The sequence below is a fragment of the Prionailurus bengalensis genome, chromosome A2, assembly GCF_016509475.1.
Source record: "Prionailurus bengalensis isolate Pbe53 chromosome A2, Fcat_Pben_1.1_paternal_pri, whole genome shotgun sequence".
NCBI lineage: Eukaryota > Metazoa > Chordata > Mammalia > Carnivora > Felidae > Prionailurus > Prionailurus bengalensis.
The window spans coordinates 156,706,889-156,726,239 of NC_057348.1; the positions used below are offsets into that span (position 1 = coordinate 156,706,889).

At 44.9% G+C, this 19,351-nt stretch overlaps 1 protein-coding gene across 3 annotated transcripts; it reads left to right on the plus strand.

Moving 5' to 3' along the window:
* Nucleotides 1–636: 636 nt before the first annotated feature.
* CASP2 (caspase 2) lies at nt 637–19,144 on the plus strand. 3 transcript variants are annotated; one of them, XM_043589781.1, is made up of 11 exons: nt 641–804; nt 4,391–4,541; nt 4,828–4,995; nt 5,146–5,227; nt 5,783–5,877; nt 6,160–6,336; nt 12,836–12,964; nt 13,118–13,208; nt 16,426–16,572; nt 16,749–16,858; nt 16,992–19,144. In XM_043589781.1, exons 1-11 carry the CDS (start codon nt 731–733, stop codon nt 17,121–17,123), a joined length of 1,356 nt encoding a protein of 451 aa, XP_043445716.1. In that variant the 5' UTR covers nt 641–730; the 3' UTR covers nt 17,124–19,144. The 3 variants fall into 3 exon arrangements, with proteins under 3 accessions (XP_043445717.1, XP_043445716.1, XP_043445718.1); XM_043589782.1 differs by lacking the exon at nt 6,160–6,336 and having other exon boundaries at nt 637–804; XM_043589783.1 differs by lacking the exons at nt 16,426–16,572; nt 16,749–16,858; nt 16,992–19,144 and adding an exon at nt 13,294–13,358.
* Nucleotides 19,145–19,351: the final 207 nt, after the last annotated feature.

The window sequence follows — 19,351 nt, forward strand, 5'->3', positions numbered from 1 at the left end:
AATCACCTGCTATGAAGCGCTGGAGCCACATGCACGGTGTCTAACCGCTTAAGCCTCACCCCTGCGCTCGGACCGCAGCGTTTTACCCCCGCACCCCCCCCCCCCCCCCCGGGTCCTGCTCGCTAAGATCCCAACAGAACACTAGATTTTCCGGAATCGTGCTTCGGCTGTAATGTAGGTTTTAGCCACTGGGAGCTGCTCGGCCATCGCTGACCCACCTTCCTCAGGAGTGCGCTCCCCACTTAGGCTTTCATCCACTGTGTGGTATCTGTGTAATGCCTAGTGCCCTCTATCTCTTCCTTATTCTGGCCCCAACAGTTCAACTTCAATAAAGCATAAAGTCCGGCCAAACCCGTCTCAGTAACGTTGCAATAGGCGGGTGAGACAGGGTGGGAGGCGCCGGAGAGGCATCCGCGATTTCCGCGGGAACCGACGACCAATCGGACCCCCGCGTAGGACAGGGTGTTTCCTCGCCTCCCCCCGCCCCTTCCCTTTCCGCCAAGAGCGCTCTCTCACCCCATTGGACGGCGCTTCTAGCGCGAGGGCTCTGTGCCTGCGCACGCACTGGCGACGGCAGAGGCGGGGCAGCTCTCGCGTGGGGGTGGAGCTAGAAGAAGCAGCGCGCAGACGCAATGTGCGCCGGCGGGCGGGGAGAGGGATGCTGAGGGCGTGAGGGTTTTCCGTTTGTTTGGATGTGGGCGGTACGCGCGCAGCCCGGGAAAAGCAGTAAATGGCGGCGCCGAGCGCGGCCTCCCGGCCCTGTCTGCACCGAAAGGAGGTAATGGCCGCTGACAGAGGGCGCAGGTGAGTGAGGGAGGGTCGCACAGGTCCTTAGTTGGGCCCAGGGAAGGGAATACGGATCATGGCCCTGGCGCCCCCTCCTCTCGGAGCCCCTGGAAGCAGCAGTGTCCACCCGTGCAGCCAAGGGTGGGAGGCCAGGCGAGTCCCCGAGGGGCGCGCGAGCGGCGGGCTTCCTCTCGGCCCTGTTCCTCGTGAGCCGACTGCCCCAGCCTGCTTTGACCAACCCCAGGGGTCTCTGGACATGAGGAGCTCTCCGGTACTGCCGAATCTCGGCTTCTCTTAAAGATTCTCCATCCTTTTTTTCCCTCTACTCCTATATGAGGAACTTTGCCCCCTTAAAAGCGGATGACATCTGCAGACCTCGCAGTTCTCCCTGATGTGCATTTGATTTGGATTGACTGTATCATGACACGTATTGCTTTGGGTACAGTGATCAGGTTTTCAAAGCAGTCGACACGGGCTTTAGGGGTTGAGTACTTTGAAAGGACGAGGTGGTTCCGAGACTCCCAGTGTGTCTCCGCCTCTGCCCCAGTTATATCATTTCATGGCAGGCATCACCCTGGATAACATTTTAATGCCTCGTGGTCCAGACCCAGAAGATTAACTTAGGGCTTTGGAGCCAGAACCTGCAGAAAAACACAGAATCCAGACTTAGGAATTCCTTTTGTGTCCTCTTCTCCTTTTCCTCCTCCCCTTCCATCTGTGGCCTGGAGTTCTAGATGATTATGATTACTTTGGGAAAGTCCACAATTGAGACTTTGGCCTAAAGTGGAATGCAGAAAGCAGCAGGTGTGTGGAGAATGGATAATGCTTCTAATTAAACCTAATTGACAATTTAAGTCTAGAACTTGAAAGAGTTAAGAATTGTGAGTCAGTTAGTGAATTGTGAGTATGGGTGAAATTGAATAGGGAGAGGCTCTTTGAGGGGGTTCTTAATGGAATGTCAACATTCAAGGGCAGGCTACAGATCTTGTGAAGGAACAGGAACAGTTGGCGGAGAGAGGGACTGGAGAGAAAGTATCAGGGAAACCAAGGGAGGAGAAAGTTTGAAATGCTGCTGGTAAACTAAGGGAAGAAACTTGAGGAAACCTGCTTCACCAATGATAGGTATCTTAAGGAAATACCCAGCATCTCCAGCTGTGATGTTGTCTTGCAGTTGGCCTGATAACATTTATTTTTACCAGAGTTTCATATATGCCATCATTGTTACTGGCTTGGTGTTTTCTAAGGTGATTCTTTTATATATGTATTTTTTAGATGTCTATTTATTCACTCATTAATTAATTTATTATTTAAGAGAGAACAAGCACAAGCAGGGGAGAGGGGCAGAGGGAGAGAGAGCATCTCAACCAGGCTCCACGCTCAGCACAAAGCCCCATGCAGGGCTTGATCCCATGACCCTAGGATCATGACCCAACCCGAAATCAAGAGTCAGACACTCAACTGAGTCACTCAGTCACCCTAAAGATTTTTTTATTTTAATTTTTTTTAAGTTTATTTATTTCAAGAGAGAGAGCACAGGAAAGGCAGCGAGAGAATCCCAAGCAGGCTCCACACTGCCGGCTGAGCCGGACACGGGGCTCAATTCCACAGCTGACTCTGAGATCATGACCTGGGCCAATATCAAGAGTCAGACACTTAACCAACTGAGCCATCCAGGTGCCCCACTTTTTTTTTTTTTTTAAACGAATCTCTGCACCCAGCGTGGGGCTCAAACTCACAAACCCGGGATCAAGAGTTGTTCACTCTGCCGACTGAGCCAGCCAGGCGCCCCTAAGGTGATTTCTTAAATAAGGTTTTTGATTTCTCCAGATCTATTGTAGCAGGTTTCTACTGAAGGTTTGGGGTCATGGGAGTATTTCTAATAAACAGAAACCCGAAGCTTAAATGGAGTTTCAAACATCACTGTCCCAAACCCTAAACTTAACTGAAGTTGGCTGCTTCCAATCTTGGGAATGTTTTGCTGACCACTTCCTCTGCCTTAAGGTCCACAAGCCATCCTCCTCTTGGGTCTCTCAGCTCTTCCAGGACTCTGCTTTTCCTTCCTCTATATATCTCTAACCTGGACTTAAGCCAAGTGCATCCTATAAATGCATGGTATTTAACTGATTCTAAGATGCAAATTCCTCATCCCCCCTCCCCCACATTTTAATATCTTTGAAATCAGTATGCATCTTTTTTTTTTTTCAACGTTTATTTATTTTTGGGACAGAGAGAGACAGAGCATGAACGGGGGAGGGGCAGAGAGAGAGGGAGACACAGAATCGGAAACAGGCTCCAGGCTCTGAGCCATCAGCCCAGAGCCTGACGCGGGGCTCGAACTCACGGACCGCGAGATCGTGACCTGGCTGAAGTCGGACGCTTAACCGACTGCGCCACCCAGGCGCCCCAGTATGCATCTTTAAATAGGCTTTAAAGTTATAAACTGAAGCTGTTATCTCATCCCTTTCCCGCCGTCAGACCCTTACTGTTGTCATCTTCTTGGGAACTAAGCAGGCTGGTGAGCTCTGGGTTTATGTAAACTAGGCACAGAGATGATATATATTGGAAATGGGAATTTTAAAATTCATAAACAGAAGCTGGTCTCTTTCCAAACCAATAGCAAAACCAAGAATCCTTGAAATAGCCATCTCTATTAAATTACCAAAAGAATTTAGCCTTTATGTTTTAACTCTTTAAAGTGATCTCAAGTTATGTTGATTCTGTTTGTCTTCTGTATTTACTGTGACTTTCTGTCATACTTTCTACTTACCCAGTTCTTATTTCTAGCATCATTTTGTCACAGGAACTTAAGTTTTAAAAACCATAGGTATAAGTGGGATCGAGAGTACGTGCGTGTGTGTACACCTATCTCATTTATTTCGTGTTAAAGCCAGCGATTGGCTTGAACTTTTGCCATTGTATTAAATTATTTTATTCCTCACCCGGGATCATTTTAAACATATCATTTATAGCAGCCTAGATAAATAATGCAAAAGGTTTTCTGGAGTAATCTTTTAAATTTTTTTTTTTAATTTTTTTAATGTCTTTATTTTTGAGAGAGAGGGACAGAGCATGAGTGGGGGAGGGGCAGAGAGAGAGACAGACAGACACACAGAGTGGGGAAGCAGGCTCCAGGCTCAAAGCTGTCAGCCCAGAACCCGATGCGGGGCTCCAACCCACAAACCGCGAGATCATGACCTGAGCCACCAAAGTCGGACACTTAACCAACTGAGCCGCCCAGGCCCCCTGGAATAATCTCTTAATTGAAATTGGTGTGTCAGAGGAATATTTCTTCTCATAAATACATGTGTGCTTCTGTGTGTATCATTTTTTTGAAGATAGGTATTTTCCTCCCCTAGACAGACTAATTCATCTCAGAGGATGGTCTCAGTTTAACATACTCCATAAAAAATTATACGTTATTTCTTTATGACCAGTGTGTTACTGCTGAATACTGCTTTGATTTTAACCAGATTCAATAAAATATGCTTAATATTGGTTATTGCAGTCCCATTCTTTGTGTTCTGTCTACCCACAGCTGTTCCATTCTACTCTTCTGTGCCAAATCTTGTACCTGACAGCCTTTCCCTCTGCCTTAAATCTGTAGGATACTGGGAGTGTGTGGCATGCATCCTGACCATCAGGAAGCACTAAAAAAGAACCGAGTGGTACTGGCCAAACAACTTTTGCTGAGTGAACTGTTAGAACACCTCCTAGAGAAGGACATCATCACCTTGGAAATGAGGGAGCACATTCAGGTATTTGGAAGCAAAAGAGAAACACCAAATAAATAAATTGGTCGTGGGAGTATGACAAAGTATGGCAAGGATGTAGAGCCTTACTAAGGAAATGAAAATGCCCTTCTACCCTAAAGCCTTAAACAGAAAAGACATATAATTTAAGAATAATAGGAAAGACTTCCCCCCATACATGTATTTTTCCTGTAAAAGGATTCTTGAGATTACTAAGAAGGTCGTCTGGAGAGAGAAAATTATAGCTGGATAAGTAAATATGATTTCATGTTGTTGTTTTTTTTAATCTTAGGCCAAAGTGGGCAGTTTCAGCCAAAATGTGGAACTTCTCAACTTGCTGCCGAAGAGGGGTCCCCAGGCTTTTAATGCCTTCTGTGTGGCCCTGAGGGAGACCAAGCAGGGTCATCTGGAGGATCTGTTGCTCACTACCCTCTCTGATCTTCAGCATGCAATCCCACCGGTATGGAGCCCTAGACATGTGGTGTGTTGAGAAGGATTCGTTTGGTGGGAAAGGAATTTTTGAGATGGGGCTGGGGAGACTAGATGATGGTTTTATTCAGACTGGATCATCTCCTTAAGACCTGGTATGATGGGTCCTGGTTTCTTACAGTTGAGCTGTGACAACGACTGGAGTCTCCCCTTCCCGATGTGTGAGTCCTGTCCCCCTCACAAGCAACTCCGCCTGTCTCCAGGTGAGAATCGATGGCATAACACATCCCACAGATTGACTTGTTTCTTGACTGGTATCTGACTTTGCCCTAGCACGATTCCTATTTATATTCATACTGGGAACAGTTTCCTCCGTGAATTTGTTAGGGACTAGCAGGAAAGTTTAGATGGAGTATTGGTTGGGCCTGCTTCCTTCCATCACAGATGATTTTTCCACAGTATTTAGCCCTTAGCTCAGGTATAGGTAGGAAATTCCTACCCGAGTGGCCTGGCTCCTTAAAGCCGCTACTTTAGAATGAGCAAAGACTACATTTTGGGCCACTAGCCTGCTGACTGAGTAGCCTATTGATTAGAACAAGGCTTTTATCAGATACCCCATTCAGTACGGTATGTGGGAGGGTAATCCAGCAGTGAGCAAAAGCACATAGGGTCTCTGCCCTCCTGGATTTGACAGTTTTGGGGAGTGAGCAGAATCGCTAATTATTAAAACCCCAGTTCAACGGGGTGCCTTAAGTTACAGTGAAGTACTAGGATTGACACAGATTGTATACTAGTGTTTTTGGCTCTCTGTGCCACAGATGCCGTGGAACACTCCCTAGACAATGGAGATGGTCCTCCCTGCCTTCAGGTGAAGCCTTGCACTCCCGAGTTTTATCAAACACACTACCAGCTGGTGAGTCATGCAGAATGCAAGAGGAAGAGTTGGGAAATGGGAGACCCTTCCTAGGCATCTGAACTTAGATTGTGTATATATCTCCTTCCTGCTTTATTAGTCAGAAAGGCATTACTGATTGGTTATCTTCTCTGGGCATTTCTCTGTATTGACCTGGTGGGGTTAACGAAAATAGGATGGCTTTGTTTTCTTGAAATGTGTCGGATTTTTTAGTTGGGGAGACATCGTTTGTGTCCATAAGAAGCTCTAATTGGCCTCCCCCATACCCCCATCCTGCCCCAGGCCTATAGGTTGCAGTCTCGGCCTCGTGGCCTGGCGTTGGTGCTGAGCAATGTACACTTCACTGGAGAGAAAGACCTGGAATTTCGCTCTGGAGGGGATGTGGACCACAGCACTCTGGTTACCCTTTTCAAGCTCTTAGGCTACAAAGTCCATGTTCTACTTGACCAGACTGCACAGGTACATCTAATGTGTGCATTGGAGGGCTGGGCAACACTTTGGGGCCAGGAACATTCACTGCTCTTCTACCTGCTGGATAGATGTTACTCAGGTGTTACTCAAATTATGGTGGGTTTTTTGTTGTTTTTGGGTTTTTTTTTATTTTTATTTTTTTATGTTTATTTTTGAGAGAGAGGGAGACGCAGAATCCAAAGCAGGCTCCAGGCTCTGAGCTGTCAGCACAGAACCCAGTGCAGGTCTCAAACTCACGAGCCGTGAGATCGTGACCTGAGCCGAAGTCGGACACTAAACTGACTGAGCCACCCAGGTGCCCCTCGAGTTCTATTTTCCTTTGTACCTTTTTACTCATTCTGTTCTGTGTCTTGCCTTGCAAGCTAGTTAAAAAAAAAAAAAAAAAAAGAATTCAGGCCAGCCAGCAGCTCCAGTGTTAAGCTTAGGGTCACTGTGCTCTCCTGAGCAATACCAGTCCCAGTTTGGGTTCTTACTCTTCCATGTTCAGAAACTTGGTTCACAGTCACTCAGGATGTGAGGAGACACTGAGATTCTCCCAGCCAATCAGGAAAGATACTTCTAAGCCATGATGACACAGGACACTTATTTCTTGGTTGATATTGTTGCTTACAAGTCCAGTTATTGTTGAAAAGATTACTTTGGCAGATAAAATTCTTGCAAGTGAAAGTTTGCTAGAGCTGTTCTTGGCAGTTTCCATGAATTAACATGGAAAAATTCCTTACCCTTACCAGTTGTGTGACCACAAGACAGATCTTAGAGTAGATTACTTCCGGACTAGATTCCTACAAATCGCAAGCATTTTCATTGTGTGCTATTCCCTGTTTCCCTGTTAACCCCAATTACTGAGCCGTACTGCTGACTTAGTTACCTTTAGGTATTTCTCTTCTGGAATTGATGATAGCCTATTGGTAAATAGATATTAATCTTCATTTTTTTTCCCATTTCCATCCTTTTGCTCTTTTTAAGTTTTTATTTTAATTCCAGTTAGTTAACATACAGTGGTATGTTAGTTGCATGTATACAAATATAGTAATTCAATACTTCATACATCACCCTGTGCTCATCATGACAAGTGCACTCCTTAATCCCCATCACCTATTTAACCCATCTCTCCACCCCTAATTCTTCATTTTGATTCCAGAATAATAGTACTTTCTCAAATTTGCTTTTGGGAACATCAGTGGTAAAATCAGAGTTTGTAGGAAATTCTCTTTGACTTGTTGAGATAGGAAATCTTTGTTTTGTCTTCAGCATTGTCTGTGGTCTTCATTTCTGTTTCTCAGCTATCTTCTATGAGAATGATTGTATACATGCTGTACTTTTGGTAAGGCTAGTTTCAACAGTAGATACCTGAGTGTTGTTATTTACCACCTTTTTACCACCTATTTACCACCGCTCTTTTCACCACCTTTGCAATAATAGCCCGTGCAGAGAAGTAAACCCATCCATGCTTCAAAGCCATGGCTGGAACAGCTTCTGTAGTAATCAAGTGATATTCAAGTAGGTTATATGCTCGGGGCACCTAGCTGGCTCAGTCAGTAGAGGCTGTGACTCTTGTTCAAGTAGGTTATATGCTTTCCTAAGAGGTCTACTGAGCGTGAAGGGAATGAGGGTAGGACATCAGCCGTAATTCCTACCAAGAGACCACTTAGAAGACCACTTAACAAAATGAATGTTTATTTATGTTTCTCTAGAGCTTTTGGTCTAGGCTTTTTTTTTTCTTTTTTAAATATTCTGAGAGAGAGCACATGCACATGTAGGGGAGGAACAGAGGGGAGAGAAAGAATCCCAAGCAGGCTCCATGCTGTTCAGCACAGAGCCCAAGGAGGTGTTCAAACTCATGAACCATGAGATCATGACCTGAGCCAAAATCAAGGGTCAGATGCTTAACCGACTGAGCCATCCAGGTGCCCCTCTAGCCATTCCTTTTACTAGGAAGTTATTATGTCATAGTTTTCCAAATTGTATGCAGTTGATAAGGGATTTTATATGCTTGATAATTAAAAATACAGTGCTGGGGTGCCTGGGTGACTCAGTTAATTATCTGACTTTGGCTCAGGCCATGATCTCATGGTTTGTGAGTTCGAGCCCCACGTCAGGCTCTGCTGTAAGCACTGAGCCCACTTCCGATCCTCTGTCTCCCCCTCTCTCTGCCCCTCCCCAGCTTGTTCTTTGTCTCTCAAAATAAACTTAATAAATAAATAACAACAGTCCTGAGTCACCAAGTCAGCTATATACTACTGTTTTTCAGAGGCATTCAGCAGATTTGGTATACCCATGAACCCACTTCACAAATACCATTCCCATTTATGCTAAAATTGATGTAGATTCAAGTACCTATTAGATTCTAATTCTCTGGTTACATTGTCCTAGGGGCTCCTGGCTGGCTCAGTTGGGAAAGCATATGATTCTTGATCTTGGTGTTGTAAGTTCAACCCCCACGTTGGGCATAGAACTTACTTTAAAAATTAATCAGAGGCACGTGGGTGGCTCAGTTGGTTAAGCATCCTACTCTTGATCTCAGTTCGTGTCCAGATCACAGGGTTGTGAGTTCAAGCCCCACGGTGGGCTCCACACTGGCCATGGAGCCGACTTTTAAAAAAATAAAAATAAATAAATATTAATTAATTTTGAACACTTTACAATGGCTGAGACGGAAGTATGTTTGCTTCTATAAATTTACTAGAAATTTTTTTTTAATGTGATTCTTGAGTTCACAGGACCTCAGATGAGGTAGTCTTGACATCAGCAAAAAAAGAAGTACTTCCCTTATATTCTTAAGGACCAAGCAAGAGTAGACAAGTCTTCTACAGTAGTTAAGATAAAGAAACCATCCCCTCAGTAGATGTGGTCAGAAAGATAAATGGATTGTGTGAGACTTGAGCTGGCCTTGAAAGATAGAAGCCCCTGAAGCACAGAGGAGTGGGGAAGGGGTCCTAGGCAGGGAGAATAGCCTATAGATAGAAATGTGATAGTAGACTAAGAGGGAAAGAATGTGTGTGGAAAATAGCGTAATGGCATGATTGTACTGTTTGTGCTCGGTGGTTAAATGACTGCATATAGAAAAAGAAAAATTAAGTAAGGATTTGAGGGTCTCAGAGAAATCAGGACCAAACATTTGGGCATTACCTGTGCAGGAGAAATACTTTAAGTGATAAGAATATGAAATCTTTGAGAAGGAGGTTAGAGTCAGAAGACCAAAAGGCATAGAACTAAACCTTGGGGGATAGCCCTCCCTGTAGCCTGGTCCTTAGCTCTGGAGACTCAGAAACATGAGGAGGACGTTGCACAGTCAGTTTCCAACAGTGGCCAATCAATCAAACTCTCAGTACAGTTAAAACCAGGTAGTTACAGTGGTTGTGATAATTTGGTTCTTTGGGCATCTGCACAGAATATTTTCTTCCTGGTAGGACTTCTCAAGAGACTCAACTCTTTTCTCATGTAATTATTTGGCAAGCAAAGAGAACCAAAAAAAGTTAAGATCTTTTTTTCTCCCTATTATACCTTTTTGACTTTAGAAATAATTGCATTTAAAAATTTGAAATAGTATAGTCTTAGAGAATTCACTCCACTACACGGTGCTGGACAGTACACTGGTATTCTCACTGCTCGTGGAGGTTTTCAGTTTTCCTCCTGGTCATCAAAGTCTTCTGTCACTGCACCTCCCATGAGGCTACTTGTTCTAGAATTAACAGTTATCGTATATTAGGAAATGAGATACATTTTATTTTTATTTATTTTTTTAATTTTTTTTTGATGTTTATTTATTTCTGAGACAGAGAGAGACAGAGCATGAATGGGGGAAGGGCAGAGAGAGAGGGAGACACAGAATCAGAAGCAGGTTCCAGACTCTGAGCTGTCAGCACAGAGTCTGACGCGGGGCTCGAACTCACAAACTGTGAGATCATGACCTGAGCCAAAGTTGGTCGCTCAACCAACTGAGCCACCCAGGCACCCCAAGGAAATGAGATACATTTTAAAGTGGCAGATTTCCTTTTACCACGTGGTATTTATTTTTTAAAAATTTTTTGGGGGCGCCTGGGTGGCGCAGTCGGTTAAGCGTCCGACTTCAGCCAGGTCACGATCTCGCGGTCCGTGAGTTCAAGCCCCGCGTCGGGCTCTGGGCTGATGGCTCAGAGCCTGGAGCCTGTTTCCGATTCCGTGTCTCCCTCTCTCTCTGCCCCTCCCCCGTTCATGCTGTGTCTCTCTCTGTCCCAAAAATAAATAAATGTTGGAAAAAAAAAAAAATTAAAAAAAAAAAATTTTTTTTGTAGCGTTTTATTTATTTTTAAGACAGAGACAGAGCATGAGTGGGTATGGGGCAGAGAGAGAGGGAGACACAGAATCTGAAGCAGACTCCAGGCTCTGAGCTGTCAGCACAGAGCCCAACACGGGGCTCGAACTCACGAACTGTGAGATCATGACCTGAGCCGAAGTCAGACGCTCAACTGACTGAGCCACCCAGGCACCCCCCCCCCCACCCTCCCGCCATGTGGTATTGATTTTTAACTTACATTTGGGTCACAGACTGCTTTGAAAATGTAAGGACATGCTATGGCTCATTCCTGGAAAATGCAGCTAGCCGTAAAGTTTTGCGTATCATTTCAGAGGGTTTATAGGTTATTCTCTTGTGTCCCCCAACCTCTGGTTAAGAACTCTGCTATTTTTAGAAGTACTGTAATTTTATCAGGAATAAATCTAGAGATCCTATTTTAAGCTTTGCTGCTTTCAGAAAATTTTACCCAAATGATATAACCCCCATTTGTCCATTTAGTACTATTAAATTCAATTACTAAGTGTGTGTGTTTTTACTTTGGGCTCTGTTGTCCACTATTTACTGACCTGATAGTCTCACTTAAGGTCAAAATGCTCTTGAGTAGGTACCAAACATACATTTTTACAACCTTCTTCCAGTAAAATGAACTTCAACTACTCTATGTTACAATTCTATTATGGTCGACTCAAGAAGAACATTCATACTCATGTATTCTCTTAAGATTATATATTCTAGAAATAAATGAATTTTGGATATCTTTTTATTACCGTAAGATTTGCAATATTATGATTGGCTTCTCTTTGCCCAGAAAATGAACATACTTTTCAATAAAGCCAAGTTCTTCATATCCAGTTTAAGTTGCAGCCTTTCAAGGCTTTTGTATAATTGTCTCCATTATCTGCAAACGGAAGTATTCTGAACAAATAGATTAGTAGTTCTCAAACTTTAGCATGTCAGAATCACCTGGAGTTTGCTAGGACCCAAGACTTTGCCTTTCTTACAACTTTCCAGAACTTGTAAGAAATGTATTATACAAGTGTGCTTTTTATTGGGGGCTGTACATGGTAACTAATGTGCCTAGATAGCATATTCATTTTCATGATATTAAAATTCATAGTCAAAATGAACTTGCTTTCTCCCTGCTCATCTCAAATAGGAGGGACCATTCAGACTTCTCTAGTTGTAGAGGGAGACCTGGATTTAATAGTTTAAATTGGATTATTAAACTATTTTGTATAGCTTGCCATTGGATGGGCCAAGTGTTTAAGGTAGAGTGATACTCACATGTGGCAACCTGGTGCATGACAAGTAAGGTTCTTAAGTTGGACTACAAGGTTGACCAGTAGTAGGTTTCTTTGAGAAAATGACATCGCTACTCTTTGTAAGATATGCACATTATAATAATGGCAGATCTTTGCAGTAGGTGCCAGTCATAATTCTAAATCCTTTCTATGCAGTATCTCATTTAATCTTTATACAAACTTGGAAAAAATTTACTCTTAATTACCCTCTTACAAAATGAGTATTAGAGCTTTGAGGGACGAAATAATTGATTCTAATTTATGAACTCAGGGATCAAAGCTAGGTCTGTCTGATCCTGTAGCCCATGTATGTACCCATGGCCCTGTGCTTAATTATCTTTACAGCACACTCTTCCCTGAAGTGAGCATTTTGTACAGATATCATCATTGTTTCTGGGAACTTAAAATCTCAGACAGAAAATAGCATAAAAGTGCTAGTATTCTCTATTGTCATGATCCTGTTAGCCCTTAGTGAGAACAGCTTATTTCCTTATGGCTGGGTAAATATTTGATTCACTCATAACTCACCTGGTGGTCCTCCTTGTGTCATTTTTATACAAGGGCATTTGCTAGAAGATTTGGTTGATGACTGGGGAGTGGATAAAGTTAACTATCTCATGATTAGCTTCATTAGTAACTTGCTTTAGTCCAGGAGTTCTTAACGTATCTCAGTGAGTCTGAATTTTGTGAAATTATATTCAGAATTCTGTGTCTGAAGTCATGCATTTTTGTGATGAGTCCATAGCCTTTTTTTAGCCTCTCATAGGGTCTCTGACATCTGTTATCATTGGCCACATAATATATAGAACGCATCAGGTCTTCTAATAGCTCAGGGTTCAGACACCAAAGAAAGATGATATTGGCGCAGACTACAGTGAACGACACTAACCAAAAGGTATTTTTCCTGCAGGAAATGCAAGAGAAACTTCAGAATTTTGCCCAGTTACCTGCCCACCGTGTCACTGACTCCTGCATAGTGGCGCTCCTCTCTCATGGCGTGGAGGGAGGCATCTACGGTGTGGATGGCAAACTGCTTCAGGTGTGTGTCATCTCGTGTCCGACAGCTGTCTGAGCTCGGTGACTTCCCCTCCTGCCTAGCCATCTCTCCTGTAATGGCTGCTGTGGCCAATACAGGACTCAGGAGGCCCTGCGGGCTACTTAACCTCCCTTCTCTTTCCTTCCTTTCTGGCAGCTTCAAGAGGTTTTTCGGCTCTTTGACAACGCTAGTTGCCCAAACCTACAGAACAAGCCGAAAATGTTCTTCATCCAGGCCTGCCGTGGAGGTGAGTGCCCTGGCAGACCAGCACCCGGGTGGTGGCTCCTGGGCAGCCTCCCACCAGCTCTCACTTTCCTGTTTGCTCCTCTCAGGTGCTATCGGATCCCTTGGGCACCTCCTTCTGTTCACTGCTGCCACCGCCTCTCTTGCTCTGTAAGTGTCTCCCGATGCATGGGGTGTGCTGGGACTTGGGCAGCCCATGGCTCTCAGGTTGGTCAGCTCTCTGTGCACCACCTTACCCTCTTCTCAAGACTCTTTCTCAGTGCCTTGCCTTCCTTCGTGAGAACTCTGTCACCTCTGCACTATTAACTCTGCTGCGCTTTCTTTTGTTACTCACTGCAGTTGAGGCACTTCTGTCTGTCTCTTCTGTCTCTCTTTCACTTCCTCTTTTCCTTCCTGCATCCCTCTTCCCCTCTCGTCTTTTCACCTGCGCTCCATCGTTGCCTCTTCATCATCCTTGTACCGGGCAGGGTTGCAGTGCAGAAGCCCCAGGTCGGGCTTTGTCTCTTACTTGTCCCTGAGACACTTCTGTTCCTCTTCTTTCTCGCCTGCAGCCAGGACTCCAGGACTAGGCTCCAAAGACATGCGGGCATACTCTTCATCCTGGAGGGCAACTCTAACTTTGGAGTCACATTTTGACTTTACCACTGACCAGTTCTGTCAAGTTAGAGAAGTTACTTGATGTCTCTCCACCTTAGTTTCCTGCGTACAAAATGTAGATAATGATCAGACCTACTTCGTAAGGTTGTTGTGATCACTGAATAGAATCATACACTTGAAGGGCTTACTTAGCACAGGACCTGGCTCATAGTAAATCCACAGAAAATGCCAGCCATGACCATTATTACATGGTTAGTGGCCTCAAGGGGCTTATAGTTTGGCTTAAAGGTCACTTTGTCCTAACGTACAAATAATTTTTTTTATCTGTTGTGTATTCAACAGATGTAAATGGTTAATACTGTTAATAATGTCATAATATCACCAAAGGAGATAATTTTATTAAGGTTCTACAACGTGACTACACTAGGCACTGTCACAAAGGCAAAAGAAAATGTGTGGGCTCTCTAACTGCTCCTCTTTAAAAAAAAAGAAGAAAAAATGTGGTGTCTCTCTAAATAGCCTACCGATGACTAGAAAGAGAAAGCAAATGTACGTGAAGTAGCTTGAGAATAATTCAGAGGCCTCAAGCAAGGGTGAAATTAGTGAGATGCAAACCATATGTGTGAAGGAGTAAGCAGTAGGGAATAGATCGTTTTAAGTTGGCTTAGTTTGAACACATTTGGTAGAGACTTAATTTAGTAAGGCTTAATTTGGACCCAAAATGATAAAATCTGCATAGGTGTGGCGTAGTAAATAGGGGCTTCCAGACGAAACAGGAATACAAGACCACAAGCACACCAGGACTAAAAGGACAGCCCCCACTCTTCCCCAGATGTTGTGCTGGGCTGGAAGTCTGCCCGGATCTGATTTAGAGACTGGGTATCTATGTGGGTGTGTAGTAAGATAAGGTAGGCCACTGATGATAAATCTTTAGTCAAACAGATTTTGGACTTCAGCAGATCATTGTGTGGAGCTGTTGGTAGCTTAAATAATGTGATGAATTCTTTTCCAGGACGATTACCGTGCTAGGGAACTGCACTGAGGAAAGAGTACGTGAGGACAGGAACTTAGTGTCTGTTCAGCTAGATGCCCAGCCCCAGAGCACTGCCTGATATATGGTAGTACTTAATAAATATTGAATGAAGGGATGAAAATTAATCTCCTTAAAAAAATAGCAATAATACAGAAAACAGATGGGATATTGTGTTATTGGAAGAAGCAATAACACTTATTGATTAATAGATCTGAGACACCAAGGGAGGAAAGAAGCTTCTTTTTTCTTGAGGGAACACATTTAGCTTGGCCTATTTCCTTTAGGAGGTATTATTGGCAAAGTGAAATGAAGATACTCGTGATCATTTTCTCCTCCTATATTCGGAGATCTGTGTACAGGATCAGAGCTGGATAGGGAGAAATTGCTCTTTCCTAGGGTAATCCGAACCTTCTCTCTCAGAGTAAATCCTTCAAGAGATGACCTTTGAAGATTTGAGCTCACCTGTCTTCTCCTGCACTTAGTTCGTGTAATTGATGTCTGTGAAATTACTCTCCCTTCCCCGGTTGACCGGCTCCCAAAGTGGAATGTGAGCTCCGTAAGGGCAGGAGACTCTCCTTCTCTACATCCCTAGGGCTTAATGCAAAGCAGTACCTGGCACATGGCAGTTGTTCGATAACTGTAGGATCAGTGAATTTTGGTCATTTCACCATAGTTCTTCAAGCTTCACTTGCCTTTTAGGCTCTTGAGTGTTGCATGGAACAGAAAGTACTGGAAAGGAGCATACTCTCTTAGCTTAAGTGTGTTGAGCTGGGTGTCCTCGGTTTCTGTCTCTGCTACTGACCTCACCCCACCCTCCTCCAAAATAAAAGTGCAACATCCAAATAAGACTATGTCTGGGCACAGAGGAGGCCTGCATCAGGAGGTTGGATATACTCAGGGTATGTTGAGGAACTGCTAAAATTGAATAATGGTGTTCTTTTTCAATTATCTAGAAGAAAATAGTCAAATTACCGCAATTTTAAGTTTTTCCTCTTATAAATTTCTCTCAGATCTTGGATATCTGCTATAATTTGGCTTATGAAATTAAAAATACCAAAATACCTTGGAAACTGAGCATGTTCAGTTTCATAACATAGATTTGAGGTGGTTTTTACATAGCCTACATGTAATCATATTGATTTATTAACTTGTTTTTTTGATACAAAGCTGCATTATCAATATTTGTGTTTTGCAATAAAAAGCACTGTGACTGGCAGGTACATTGCTAATTGAACAAGTAAATCATGGGCATATGATTTTTAGTTCTGTTTACAAGGAGTATTTGATCAGCACTCTGTGATTTACACAGCACGGATGGAGCTCAGACCCTGTACCTTGCACATGTGCAGATGCTTGAGCGTGGTGCCGGGCCTCTGGGTGCTCCCCCGAGGAATGGACGCGTGCTGGGGCAGGGATGGGAGTAATGGTTTTGTTGTTTTGTTTTTTAATTTCAGCAGCCAGAAGTCGGAGGCAACAGCTGGAAGTGGCTCTTCCCAGTCAAGGCCATAAGGAACTTTGGCTTGCCTGTGGCAGGCCCCAGAGCAATGGGAGGAAATAACATGTTTGTCCGTCCTGTCTGCCGTTGGTACAGATGAAACAGATCGTGGGGTTGACCAGCAAGACGGAAAGAACCGCGCGGGGTCCTCCGAGTGCGAGGAGAGCGATGACAGCAAGGAGATGCTGAAGACCCGACTGCCCACGCGCTCGGACATGATCTGCGGCTATGCCTGCCTCAGAGGTATCCTGAGCCCCCAGCCACAGTCCGAGGCTGCACCCTCTTAGACGTGCTCTTTCGCGTGCTGGGCTCTCTGACTGGGGAGGGTACAGGGTACCACGGAAGTCTACTTTGGGACACCCAGCTGCGTGAGGTATCCCGTGACCTCCGCAGTGTGGTTAATACTATCCCGGTTGCAGGCACCGCTGCCATGCGGAACACCAAGCGGGGCTCCTGGTACATTGAGGCCCTCACTCAAGTGTTCTCTGAGAGGGCTTGTGACACGCACGTGGCCGACATGCTTGTTACGGTGAGTAGCCTCTGCGCGGTGTTCCCCCTTCCTCCTCGTCCTCCCTTGCGCCATCCTTCATAACCTCCCTACCCTTCCTCTTGTGCAAACCCCAGATTCTCAGACTCTGGACTACTGGTTCCTGTCTTTCCAGGTGAACGCACTTATCAAGGAGCGTGAAGGCTATGCCCCCGGCACAGAGTTCCACCGGTGCAAGGAGATGTCTGAGTACTGTAGCACCCTGTGCCGGCACCTCTACCTGTTCCCGGGACACCCTCCCACGTGAGGCCCTCCTTGTCGTGAGGCCATCCTTGTCGGCACGGAGGCCACCGGGCCTTTTCTCTTCGGACGCATGGTTTCTGTTCCCCCTCAGGGATCGGGAATCTCCCAGGCTTGTGGCACACCACGCCCCTCATCGGCTCCTCCCTGTCTTCTAGCGCCAGGGACCATAGGCCAGCGGTCTCGCTGAATCTCCCTTCCTGTAGAGCGGGCTCTGGCTGGCCTGGCTGCCGGGAGTGTCTGGCTACTGTAGAGGCGCCTGGCGGATGATGTTGTGAACACAGGGTCTTGATGGGGAGAGGGCACGTGGGTTGCCTCGCTGCTGGTGTTTGGTTCCCGCCCTCAGGGCTTTTACAGACAGCACTTTGGTAATTGCTTTTATTAGTTGTTTTTATTAGTTAAGATGTTTCAGAGGCCATCTCCTGTCTTGTCTTTCTTTCATATCCCAACCCCGTTTCTCTCCGCCTGAGAGTTTGGATTCAACAGAGGCATTTTTCATTTAGCCTCAAGAGGGCAGGTGGGACTAAACGCACACTGTGCCACTGTGTGTGTGGTTGTGACCTGTGCGCCCCTTGCGGCACCACGGGGCCACCCAGTGGAAGGCCCGTGTTCTCCACTGTTGGCTCCTTGAGGCTCAAGGAACCCAGCTTCTTGGCAGAGGCTACAGCTTGGATGCCGTGTACCTAGAACTCGTTGATCTTTGCCCAGGGAGGTTCCAAAGATCTTTTAATCGGTTATTCTCTCTCAGCTTTTTTACTGAAATGAGCCTCGCGGAGAATGTTAGCAGAGGCAGATAAGAGTGGTATGCTTCCTCATACTCCATAACCTGTCCCCTTATCAACTTTTTCTTCCTCTGAAATGTCCCTTTTAAAAAGCGTCCTAGTTGTTATCTCCCTACTTCCTGTTTCTCCCCTTTTCTCCTCTCTTCCTTTCATGGCTGCCACCAAATCTGTCTAAAATACTACTTAATTGGATCATTTGGCTGCTCAAGGATGTCATGTACTAGTTTGTTCCTGCTTTCTGTTTCAGTATCAAATCCCCTTTTGATTTTATATGGCCTGTTTCCCTTGCCATATGTCTCCATTTTAGAGAGACTGTTGTTACATGCGTTATCATGTGTGCCATATGAAGCTTCCCTGTTCTTCAAGGCCTCTTGTACTTCCATTCTTGCCCCCTCCAATCTAATCTCTATATGGCAGATTTTCGTTTGGGGTCTTTATAAATCTGATCAGGTCACTCTCCTGCTCGAATTTCTGTTACACCTCAAGTAATGTCCAAACTCCTAACCTTGGCCTGCAGGGCTCCTACCCGCCCCGCTTGGACCTCACAAAATGCTGATTTCCCTCTAAGTGACAACCCAGCCCCTTCCTCAGTTTCTCAAACATTCTGAGCTCTTTCCCTGCCCTGGACCATCGCAGACACTCTTCTGGGGTCTCCTGAGCTCCAGTCCTCTCAAGTCATGGCCTAAATGCCACCTGCCCAAGACCTTTCTATCTCTAAATAATCTTCCATGTTTCCTTATTACTGTATCCTGTTTAATCCCCTCATTGCACTTAGCACAATTTATAATTACGTGTTTGCTTGCTTCACTTCATTTCTGTCTCCCCAACTAGGTCATAAGCTCCCTGAGGGTGGAAACCTTGTCTCTTTTGTTCTCCAGTATGTACCCAGTGCCTGGCACAGGATAGGTCTTCAATAAATGTTTTGGGACAAAATTTCCCTTTAAAATATACACAAGTTTAGTATTTATACTCTAGATTTTTCCATGTGTTTTGTTCACTGATACTGTTGGCTCTTGAAGACAGATGCCCTCTATCTCCTGTGGTACCTGGCACAGTGCCCAGCCTGTAGTAGTTCAGGTGCTCAATAAATACCTGTTCGGTGAGCCAGGTGGTTTGGAGACTTGTTGCAGAATTCTACCCTTGGGTCGAAATATGGAAGTATTCGGGTGATAGAACCTTTCCACTTCCCACTGCCGGGATTTTATATGCCTTCAGGTGCCAAATAAACGCTCATATTTATTACTGATGTATGCCCGACATCTCTGTTTCCACAGATAATCTTCTAAAGCCCACGTATTCTCATTTCCTTAGCCCCTTACAGCATTCCTCACCACCTTACAAGCTGGACACAGAGCCGAGCACCTTTGTTACTCTGCTGCATGATCTTTATTATGTATGCAGATGTGGGCCCATCTGAGTTGTCTTGGCCACAGGCAACTGCCCAAAATGTAGT

Excerpts from the sequence above, each read along its gene's own strand:
- CASP2 (XM_043589781.1), top strand. The coding sequence starts at position 731 with ATGGCGGCGCCGAGCGCGGCCTCCCGGCCCTGTCTGCACCGAAAGGAG. Across the intron at positions 5,228-5,782 it reads GCAACTCCGCCTGTCTCCAG|ATGCCGTGGAACACTCCCTA; the intron begins GTGAGAATCGAT and ends TCTGTGCCACAG. Across the intron at positions 6,337-12,835 it reads TACTTGACCAGACTGCACAG|GAAATGCAAGAGAAACTTCA; the intron begins GTACATCTAATG and ends TTTTTCCTGCAG.